Here is a 12,500-nt window from a genome sequence, read left to right as displayed (position 1 = left end):
CCATGTGGGAAGATGAGGATTAAATGTCGGTGAAAAGAAGGAACGCATGAAAAGTGCTGGAAACACGAACTGGAGCAGTTTTGTAAAGAAGGTCCTTAACTTCGATTAAGTGCGAGAGTTGAACGTTGCTAATGACCTATATGTGAAGGTAGGTCAAACCTATAATGTTGTGGAAGTTTCCGGCACAGAGGTCATCTGAACTTAAATGATTTTAGTATGGATAAGGCAGTTATCACTATCTTATATCCCCTGGAGCCATCCCTTGTATATTGGGGAAATTGTCTACGTAGAGGTAACCTAAAATTCAATGGTTTTGGTATGAATATGGCAGTTACCCTATCTTAAATCCAGTGGAGCCATCCCTTGTATATTGAGGAAATTGTCTGCGTAGAGGTAACCTAAAATTTAATGGTTTTAGTATGAATATGGCAGTTACCCCTATCTTACATCCTCTGGGGCCATCCTTTGTCTGGGAAACAGCTCAATGTTAAAAAATATATGAGTATATGACAACTATACTTCATAACATAAACACTATAAAAATCATCACAGATATTCATAACGAATATAATTTGCTTCCGCTAATTACATATGACTTCATCAGCAAGTGTTTATAGAAATCATATTCCCATCACTTAGAGGGAAGAACGTTTGACCCTCTCATCTAATTAAACGTTCGGCGTAAATGACCATACATTAAACATTTATTGCATAAACAAACTGACCTAAACGTTTATACAAATATTGATTTGTTAAGAGGGAAGACATTCGGATTTGTATATTCTAAATGGTTGGTTACTGTATTGAGGAAAATCAGTTTGTTGGACTGGAGATCTGGGCTAAACTTTTCAGAAAAAATGTAAGGTCGTCAGTAAGCTAAAAGGGGATTTATGGAAACCTGGTAGATTGTCGATACAAGTGGGTCGCACCTAGTAAGGAAAACGGCAGGGAGCTGACGACGTAGAAAAAAAAAAAAAAAAAACATGTACAGTACAGTATATCCCTTTCTGGGTTGTGTTACCTTAACTTGGTGAAAAGGATTGTGCTACCCCGTATGTTAGTCAGAACCATCCATACTAGGTTGGTTAGCTGTGAGTGATTAGGCCAAAGTCTCCCACCATCACTAACCTTGCAGTGGCCAGCATGAAAATAGACAAGTACACTGACATGAATAAGGACATATCTGAGGCTTTTGTCCTGCAGTGTACTAGAAATGGTTTCATTTGTTGTTTTCTCTCTCTCTCTCTCTCTCTCTCTCTCTCTCTCTCTCTCTCTCTCTCTCTCTCTCTATATATATATATATATATATATATATATATATATATATATATATATATGTATATATAGAACTTGTAAGACACATATTATGCAGACGATTATAAATTTGCATAGAAATATACCAGAACCGTCTATGAGTCAGCCACAATCGAGGACGTATTTCGCAAATCATAGAAATACCTTCTAAATCTGAATACATTTTCCCTCTCTCTGCAAATTTAGTTTTCTAATGCAATTCCTGTTGCATGCATGAATATTAATACATCATATTTTGAGTATTGAAATGCAAGACCAGCACTTGCTGAAGAAAGGTAAATGATTCTTTACTTATATTCGTAATTAACTGAGAGATTAATGTCATTATTAATATAATTTTTTAAAAATTATAAAAGGGTCTTTGTAGGGGTCCTTTCATTCCTGGCTGGTCCCACTTTTTGGTCTTCTACATTAACTTAGTTTTGAAGTCTTTTTTTAGAATAGGGATATATGATCCAGATGTCATTTACCTGCAGTAGTTCACTTATGTGTAATATAATCTATAACCTATATGTATATATGAAAAAAAAAAATCTCGGATTTATGATAGATAAAATAACTTATGAAAAATGAAATTTATTAAGCTTTTGATGGCACCATGTTATATCTATGAATATACTGTATATATTTATATGTATGCTTTTACTTATATATACAGTATATGTACATATGTATATGTGTATATAAAACGCAAACACATACACACATGTATATGAATATATATATACATACACACACACACACACACATATATATATATATATATATATATATACACACATATATGTGTATATATAGATATATATATATATATATATATATATATATATATATATATATATATATATATATATATATATAAATATATGTGTGTATTTATATATGTATATAAACACATATTTATATCCATATGCGTATTTATACACATACACATATATAAATATACATAAACATTTATTTGTGAAACATTTCTCTAAACATTTAAATAGAAACCTATTTTTACTTGGAACCTCTTTTTACCTGAAACATCCCTACTCCAATAGAATAAATATATTTATATATTTTTCCGGAAAAAGAAATTACGTCTATTATACTTCGCAGAAAATTTGCACATAAAAAACCCCGCATGCAGCACTAGATAAATGTACATTCATTCACTGAAAGCAAACGAAAGCTTAATTTATATTCAGTAATTTCACAATACGTTCGCATGAAATACTTGTCTCTTTAGACCAAATTGTTCGCGTATTTTTCAATTCGTATTTTTTTTTTTTCGGGTAAAGATATTATATATTTCGAGAACTGGTTGCATGAAATTTGTGTCTAGAGATTACTTAGAGTTATGGAAATTTTAGTAGCAGCATTTATTGTGTTTTTTTAGGTATTGGTTATACCAAAGTATTTGATTTTTTCAAAGTTAAATTATTTTTTTTCCATCAGGATTTTCATCCTTGACTTATATTTTGATAAATTTAATCAATCTATAATACAATGGGTTTTGTAATCGAATTAGTTTTAGTGATCAATTTCTCGATGAAAATGGTTTAAAGTTTAATGTAATGACATAATGATGTCAAGTATTCAAAGCATATTTCAAAGTCAGCTAATTGCAGTAAAGCAAAAATTATTTTTTTGTTCTTAAATTTAAAGTTTTTATTTAGATGAAATTTTATTATATAAATCTTAACCACACATATACACTTACGTATAATGTATATATACAGTATATACGTATACACATACACACGCACACACATATATACATATATATATATATATGTATATATGTATACAGTATATATATACATATATATATATATATATATATATATATATACATATATATATATACGTATGTATATATATAATATATGTATACAGTATATGTGTGTATACAGTATATATATATATATATATATATATATATATATATATATATATATATATAAATATATATATATATATATATGTATACAGTATATATATACATATATATATATATACATATATATAATGTATGTATGTATATATATATATATATATATATATATATATATATATATATGTATATATATAATGTATGTATATATATATATATATATATATATATATATATATATATATATATATATATATAAATTGAAAGTAAACTTACACCACACGATGGAAATCTGATGTGATCGGCATTGGGTTGCCAGTTACTTCCATAATCTGCGACCACTGTAAATACCGACCACTCTTGACAATAGCCACTAAGGTTATCGACTCCTCAAAATATATGCGATGTATATTTTTACCCTCCATTACGGCTTTGATTATGAAAACATCTCTTTATAGCAGATGCCACTTTTCCAAAAAAACTACTTTTAAAAACAACCTCTAAAAAAGCCATCCTTTTTAACAACGACTAACTATTATAGCGACCATTTCTAGCAATAACCAATTAGGACAAAGGCGACCAATAACAGCGACCATTTATAAAGGGCAAATATAACTCCATTGAAGTTGATTAACCGAGTAACTCTCTAGAGGGGGTAGGGGGTGTGGCGGAGTAGCACCCCCCCCTCCCCATGTGAGTCTGGCTGACACCTCGACATAGCTGGGTGATTCCACAGATGGTTTCCTGAGACAAGACTTTCCAGTCGGTCGAACAGACAACCATCTGTGGCTTCATGACTCTCTCTCTCTCTCTCTCTCTCTCTCTCTCTCTCTCTCTCTCTCTCTCTCTCTCTCTCTCTTACAGATAATTTGTTCACTGTTAAGTAATTGTATAATTTGATTTACATTTCAGTGATAATGTCTTTCTCATATCCTGGTAAAGTAGAGGATATTTTATGTTTAAATGAAACGAAAATGAGTGTCCTCTCTCTCCCTCTCTCTCTCTCTCTCCCTCTCTCTCTCTCTTTATCTGATTATTTTTTTCTTCTTACATAAATATGATTGTTTTTTTTTTTTATTTCGGTGACACTGTATTTTTATATTTATGTAAAACGAAGAGTCAATTGTTTTTTTTTTGCTCTCTGTATCTCAATGTTAATTTGTTTACTTTTAAGTAATTGTATAAATTGATTTATATATCAGTGATTCTGGTAAAGTAGATGATAGTTTATATTCAAGTGATACGAAAATGCGTGTTCACTCACGCTCTCTCTCTCTCTCTCTCTCTCTCTCTCTCTCTCTCTCCTCTCTCTCTCTCTCTCTTATTACCGAACCATCTTCTTAAAAAAGAGCTGCAAAATTGAGCTTTGTGATTACCGTCTTTTCCTTTGTAGTCAAGAAGTTATAACTTGGGTTCAGGTGGGCGGGGGGAGAGGGGAGGAGGAGGGAAGGGGGGAGATCTCTGGTATAAAGCCGATTTAATCAAAATGACGTGTTCTTGTCTCTGACAGCCTATGATCATATCTCTCCCGCTTCGGAGAGAGAGAGAGAGAGAGAGAGAGAGAGAGAGAGAGAGAGAGAGGAAGTGGTTAAAAACAAGATGTAATTACTAGGAAAAGGTAAAGGTGTTTGGTTTCAGTTCCAGTTTCATCAGAATAGATGCTCACCAGAATGTCAGCCGGGCAAGCTCAATCCCCCACTGTGGTGCCCCACCACAGCAATGGCCTCCTCAGTAAACAGCTTAAACTTACAGACCCTGGCTGCGGTCGATCTGTTGCCATATGAATGCTTGGCGAACACTTACCACTGTACTAGCCAGGAGGATATGATGGATACGTTTGATTTGAAGAAAATAAAAAAAGCTTATGACAAAAAGTAAAATACTTTCAAAATCGTTGAAGTTGAAGTAGTATAGAAAGTGAATAAAGTGAGTGCAGTCCAATGTCGATGGAGTGAGTACTTGAATGATGCCATAGGTCGATGGAGTGAGTAATTGAATGATGTCACGGGTCGATGGAGTGAGTACTTGAATGGTGTCACGGGTCGATGGAGTGAGTACTTGAATGGTGTCACGGGTCGATGGAGTGAGTAATTGAATGGTGTCACGGGTCGATGGAGTGAGTATTTGAATGATATCACGGGTCGATGGAGTGAGTACTTGAATGATGTCATGGGTCGATGGAGTGAGTACTTGAATGATGTCACGGGTCAATGGGGTGAGTACTTGAATGATGTCACGGGTCAATGGGGTGAGTACTTGAATGGTGTCACGGGTCGATGGAGTGAGTACTTGAATGGTGTCACGGGTCGATGGAGTGAGTAATTGAATGGTGTCACGGGTCGATGGAGTGAGTATTTGAATGATATCACGGGTCGATGGAGTGAGTACTTGAATGATGTCACGGGTCGATGGAGTGAGTACTTGAATGATGTCACGGGTCAATGGGGTGAGTACTTGAATGATGTCACGGGTCAATGGGGTGAGTACTTGAATGGTGTCACGGGTCGACGGAGTGAGTACTTGAATGGTGTCACGGGTCGATGGAGTGAGTAATTGAATGGTGTCACGGGTCGATGGAGTGAGTATTTGAATGATATCACGGGTCGATGGAGTGAGTACTTGAATGATGTCACGGGTCGATGGAGTGAGTACTTGAATGATGTCACGGGTCAATGGGGTGAGTACTTGAATGATGTCACGGGTCGATGGAGTGAGTACTTGAATGATGTCACGGGTCGATGGAGTGAGTACTTGAATGATGTCACGGATCGATGGAGTGAGTACTTGAATGATGTCACGGGTCGATGGAGTGAGTACTTGAATGGTGTCACGGGTCGATGGAGTGAGTACTTGAATGGTGTCACGGGTCGATGGAGTGAGTACTTGAATGATGTCACGGGTCGATGGAGTGAGTACTTGAATGATGTCACGGATCGATGGAGTGAGTACTTGAATGATGTCACGGGTCGATGGAGTGAGTACTTGAATGATGTCACGGGTCGATGGAGTGAGTACTTGAATGATGTCACGGATCGATGGAGTGAGTACTTGAATGGTGTCACGGGTCGATGGGGTGAGTACTTGAATGGTGTCACGGGTCGATGGAGTGAGTAATTGAATGGTGTCACGGGTCGATGGAGTGAGTATTTGAATGATATCACGGGTCGATGGAGTGAGTACTTGAATGATGTCATGGGTCGATGGAGTGAGTACTTGAATGATGTCACGGGTCAATGGGGTGAGTACTTGAATGATGTCACGGGTCAATGGGGTGAGTACTTGAATGGTGTCACGGGTCGATGGAGTGAGTACTTGAATGGTGTCACGGGTCGATGGAGTGAGTAATTGAATGGTGTCACGGGTCGATGGAGTGAGTATTTGAATGATATCACGGGTCGATGGAGTGAGTACTTGAATGATGTCACGGGTCGATGGAGTGAGTACTTGAATGATGTCACGGGTCAATGGGGTGAGTACTTGAATGATGTCACGGGTCAATGGGGTGAGTACTTGAATGGTGTCACGGGTCGACGGAGTGAGTACTTGAATGGTGTCACGGGTCGATGGAGTGAGTAATTGAATGGTGTCACGGGTCGACGGAGTGAGTACTTGAATGGTGTCACGGGTCGATGGAGTGAGTACTTGAATGATGTCACGGGTCGATGGAGTGAGTACTTGAATGATGTCACGGGTCAATGGGGTGAGTACTTGAATGATGTCACGGGTCGATGGAGTGAGTACTTGAATGATGTCACGGGTCGATGGAGTGAGTACTTGAATGATGTCACGGATCGATGGAGTGAGTACTTGAATGATGTCACGGGTCGATGGAGTGAGTACTTGAATGGTGTCACGGGTCGATGGAGTGAGTACTTGAATGGTGTCACGGGTCGATGGAGTGAGTACTTGAATGATGTCACGGGTCGATGGAGTGAGTACTTGAATGATGTCACGGATCGATGGAGTGAGTACTTGAATGATGTCACGGGTCGATGGAGTGAGTACTTGAATGATGTCACGGGTCGATGGAGTGAGTACTTGAATGATGTCACGGATCGATGGAGTGAGTACTTGAATGGTGTCACGGGTCGATGGGGTGAGTACTTGAATGGTTTCACGGGTCGATGGAGTGAGTACTTGAATGGTGTCACGGGTCGATGGGGTGAGTACTTGAATGGTGTCACGGGTCGATGGAGTGAGTACTTGAATGGTGTCACGGGTCGATGGGGTGAGTACTTGAATGGTGTCACGGGTCGATGGAGTGAGTAATTGAATGGTGTCACGGGTCGATGGGGTGAGTACTTGAATGATGTCACAGGTCGATGGAGTGAGTACTTGAATGATGTCACGGGTCGATGGGGTGAGTACTTGAATGATGTCACGGGTCGATGGAGTGAGTACTTGAATGATGTCACGGGTCGATGGAGTGAGTACTTGAATGAAGTCACGGATCAATGGAGTGAGTACTTGAATGATGTCACGGGTCGATGGAGTGAGTACTTGAATGGTGTCACGGGTCGATGGGGTGAGTACTTGAATGGTGTCACGGGTCGATGGAGTGAGTACTTGAATGGTGTCACGGGTCGATGGAGTGAGTACTTGAATGATGTCACGGGTCGATGGGGTGAGTACTTGAATGATGTCACGGGTCGATGGAGTGAGTACTTGAATGATGTCACGGGTCGATGGGGTGAGTACTTGAATGGTGTCACGGGTCGATGGAGTGAGTACTTGAATGATGTCACGGGTCGATGGAGTGAGTACTTGAATGGTGTCACGGGTCGATGGGGTGAGTACTTGAATGGTGTCACGGGTCGATGGAGTGAGTACTTGAATGGTGTCACGGGTCGATGGGGTGAGTACTTGAATGGTGTCACGGGTCGATGGAGTGAGTACTTGAATGGTGTCACGGGTCGATGGGGTGAGTACTTGAATGGTGTCACGGGTCGATGGAGTGAGTACTTGAATGGTGTCACGGGTCGATGGGGTGAGTACTTGAATGGTGTCACGGGTCGATGGAGTGAGTACTTGAATGGTGTCACGGGTCGATGGAGTGAGTACTTGAATGATGTCACGGGTCGATGGAGTGAGTACTTCAATGATGTCACGGGTCGATGGGGTGAGTACTTGAATGATGTCACGGGTCGATGGAGTGAGTACTTGAATGAAGTCACGGATCAATGGAGTGAGTACTTGAATGATGTCACGGGTCGATGGAGTGAGTACTTGAATGGTGTCACGGGTCGATGGGGTGAGTACTTGAATGGTGTCACGGGTCGATGGAGTGAGTAATTGAATGGTGTCACGGGTCGATGGAGTGAGTACTTGAATGATGTCACGGGTCGATGGAGTGAGTACTTGAATGATGTCACGGGTTAATGGGGTGAGTACTTGAATGATGTCACGGGTCGATGGAGTGAGTACTTGAATGATGTCACGGGTCGATGGAGTGAGTACTTGAATGATGTCACGGATCAATGGAGTGAGTACTTGAATGATGTCACGGGTCGATGGAGTGAGTACTTGAATGATGTCACGGGTCGATGGGGTGAGTACTTGAATGATGTCACGGGTCGATGGAGTGAGTACTTGAATGATGTCACGGGTCGATGGAGTGAGTACCTGAATGATGTCACGGGTCGATGGGGTGAGTACTTGAATGATGTCACGGGTCGATGGAGTGAGTACTTGAATGATGTCACGGGTCGATGGGGTGAGTACTTGAATGATGTCACGGGTCGATGGAGTGAGTACTTGAATGATGTCACGGGTCGATGGGGTGAGTACTTGAATGATGTCACGGGTCGATGGAGTGAGTACTTGAATGATGTCACGGGTCGATGGAGTGAGTACTTGAATGATGTCACGGATCGATGGAGTGAGTACTTGAATGATGTCACGGGTCGATGGGGTGAGTACTTGAATGATGTCACGGGTCGATGGAGTGAGTACTTGAATGATATCACGGATCAATGGAGTGAGTACTTGAATGATGTCACGGGTCGATGGAGTGAGTACTTGAATGGTGTCACGGGTCGATGGAGTGAGTACTTGAATGGTGTCACGGGTCGATGGAGTGAGTACTTGAATGATGTCACGGGTCGATGGAGTGAGTACTTGAATGATGTCACGGGTCGATGGGGTGAGTACTTGAATGATGTCACAGGTCGATGGAGTGAGTACTTGAATGAAGTCACGGATCAATGGAGTGAGTACTTGAATGATGTCACGGGTCGATGGAGTGAGTACTTGAATGATGTCACGGGTCGATGGGGTGAGTACTTGAATGGTGTCACGGGTCGATGGACTGAGTAATTGAATGGTGTCACGGGTCGATGCGGTGAGTACTTGAATGGTGTCACGGGTCGATGGAGTGAGTACTTGAATGATGTCACGGGTCGATGGAGTGAGTACTTGAATGATGTCACGGGTCGATGGAGTGAGTACTTGAATGATGTCACGGGTCGATGGGGTGAGTACTTGAATGATGTCACGGGTCGATGGAGTGAATACTTGAATGATGTCACGGGTCGATGGAGTGAGTACTTGAATGATGTCACTGATCAATGGAGTGAGTACTTGAATGATGTCACGGGTTGATGGAGTGAGTACTTGAATGATGTCACGGGTCGATGGGGTGAGTACTTGAATGATGTCACGGGTCGATGGAGTGAGTACTTGAATGATGTCACGGGTCGATGGAGTGAGTACTTGAATGATGTCACGGGTCGATGGGGTGAGTACTTGAATGATGTCACGGGTCGATGGAGTGAGTACTTGAATGATGTCACGGATCGATGGAGTGAGTACTTGAATGATGTCACGGGTCGATGGAGTGAGTACTTGAATGATGTCACGGGTCGATGGGGTGAGTACTTGAATGATGTCACGGGTCGAGGGAGTGAGTACTTGAATGATGTCACGGGTCGATGGGGTGAGTACTTGAATGATGTCACGGGTCGAGGGAGTGAGTACTTGAATGATGTCACGGGTCGATGGGGTGAGTACTTGAATGATGTCACGCGTCGATGGAGTGAGTACTTGAATGATGTCACGGGTCGATGGAGTGAGTACTTGAATGATGTCACGGATCGATGGAGTGAGTACTTGAATGATGTCACGGGTCGATGGAGTGAGTACTTGAATGATGTCACGGATCGATGGAGTGAGTACTTGAATGATGTCACTGGTCGATGGAGTGAGTACTTGAATGATGTCACGGATCGATGGAGTGAGTACTTGAATGATGTCACTGGTCGATGGAGTGAGTACTTGAATGATGTCACTGGTCGATGGAGTGAGTACTTGAATGATGTCACTGGTCGATGGAGTGAGTACTTGAATGATGTCACGGGTCGATGGAGTGAGTACTTGAATGATGTCACGGATCGATGGAGTGAGTACTTGAATGATGTCACTGGTCGATGGAGTGAGTACTTGAATGATGTCACGGGTCGATGGAGTGAGTTCTTGAATGATGTCACGGATCGATGGAGTGAGTACTTGAATGATGTCACTGGTCGATGGAGTGAGTACTTGAATGATGTCAAGGGTCGATGGAGTGAGTACTTGAATGATGTCACGGGTCGATGGGGTGAGTACTTGAATGATGTCACGGGTCGATGGGGTGAGTACTTGAATGATGTCACGGGTCGATGGAGTGAGTACTTGAATGATGTCACGGATCGATGGAGTGAGTACTTGAATGATGTCACGGGTCGATGGAGTGAGTACTTGAATGATGTCACGAGTCGATGGGGTGAGTACTTGAATGATGTCACGGGTCGATGGTGTGAGTACGTGAATGTCACGGGTCGATGGGGTGAGTACTTCTTGAAATATGTGGGATAGTTTAAAAGCAAATACCAAATAAAAAAAAAAGGAGGGGTTTTGTAAATCTTATAGAATGTGTTTAAAAGCGATTTTTTAGGATATATGCAGGGATAGAAAGGGGTTGAAAAGTGAGACTAAAAGGAGAGGAGGAATATGGGCTTGCACAAGGAAGAGGGAACAAGAAAGCCAAAGAGTAAACCCTACAGGTATGGAAGAGTTTATGAGTTTCAATGTGAACCAAGAAGGGAATTTATGAAAGTTTTTTTTTCAGCCAGAACTCCTTTATGGGAGTAAAATATAGATGTTATGTGCAAATTAAATAAAAATTAAAAACATTAGTGGAAGCCATTGAAATAACATTATAAATATAATAGAAACGCAAAAAACTGAACATAATATAAATGTGGAGATATAAAGAAAATGTTAAAATGTTACCTTTGGAGCAACGATAGATCAGAGTGTTTTGTGATGGTCTGGCCATGTGGAAAGATGAGGATTAAATGTCGGTGAAAAGAAGGAACACTTGAAAACTGTTGGAAACAAGAACTGAAGCAGTTTTGTAAAGAAAGATCCTTAACTTTAATTAAGTGCGAGAGTTGAACGGTTGCTAATGACCCATAAGCGAAGGTAGGTGAAACCTCTAATATTTAGGGAAGTTTTCTGTATAAATCACCTGAACTTTGATGATTTTAGTATGGATGAGGCAATTATCACTATCTTATATCCACTGGCGCCATCCCTTGTATATTGTGGGAATTGTTTGCGTAGGGGACACCTAAAATTCAATGGTTTTAGTATGAATAAGCCAGTTACCCCTATCTTACATCCTCCGGGGCCATCCCTTGTTTAGGAAACATCTCAATGTTAGAAAATATATGAGTATATGACAACTATACTTCATAACATAAATACTGTATAAAAATCATCACAGATATTCATAACGAATATAATTTGCTTCCACTAATTACATATGACTTCATTAGAGAGTATTTATAGAAATCATATTCCCATCACTGAGGGGGAAGAACGTTTGACCCTCTCATCTAATTAAACGTTTGGTGTAAATGACCATACATTAAACATTTATTGCATACACAAACTGACCTAAACGTTTATACAAATATTGATTTGTTAGGAGGGAAGACATTCGGATTTGTATATTCTAAATGGTTGGTTACTGTATTGGGGAAACTCAGTTTGTTGGACTGGAGGTTTGTTGGAATGGAGGTTAGCTAAAAGGGGATTCATGGAAACCTGGTAGATTGTCGATGCAGGTGGGTCGTAGCCAGTAAGGAAAACGGCAGGGAGCTAGCAAGATTAAAAAAAAAAAAAAAAAACACACACACATATGTATATCCCTTTCTGAATGACGATACCTTAACGTGGTGAAAAGGATTGTGTATCTCCGTATATTAGTCAGGACTACCCAAACTAGGATTCTTTGTTGTGAGCAATCAGGGTAAAGTCTCCCACC

The 12,500-nt window shown here is 40.3% G+C and overlaps 1 protein-coding gene across 1 annotated transcript in view; it reads left to right on the top strand.

The window, feature by feature from the left end:
* The first annotated feature begins 6,385 nt into the window (after window positions 1-6,385).
* The window catches only part of LOC137622690 (uncharacterized), a 10,528-nt gene continuing 4,413 nt past the window's right edge, over window positions 6,386-12,500 (top strand). The window contains exons 1-2 of the mRNA XM_068353285.1: window positions 6,386-6,534; window positions 7,852-8,246. Of these exons, the coding sequence (XP_068209386.1) occupies window positions 6,386-6,534; window positions 7,852-8,246 (544 nt within the window). The remainder of the gene's footprint in view (window positions 6,535-7,851; window positions 8,247-12,500) is intronic.

The sequence above is a fragment of the Palaemon carinicauda genome, chromosome 29 (assembly GCF_036898095.1).
Source record: "Palaemon carinicauda isolate YSFRI2023 chromosome 29, ASM3689809v2, whole genome shotgun sequence".
Taxonomy (NCBI): domain Eukaryota; kingdom Metazoa; phylum Arthropoda; class Malacostraca; order Decapoda; family Palaemonidae; genus Palaemon; species Palaemon carinicauda.
Note: the sequence above shows the minus strand (reverse complement) of the source record. Positions and strands in the feature narration are given on the sequence as shown.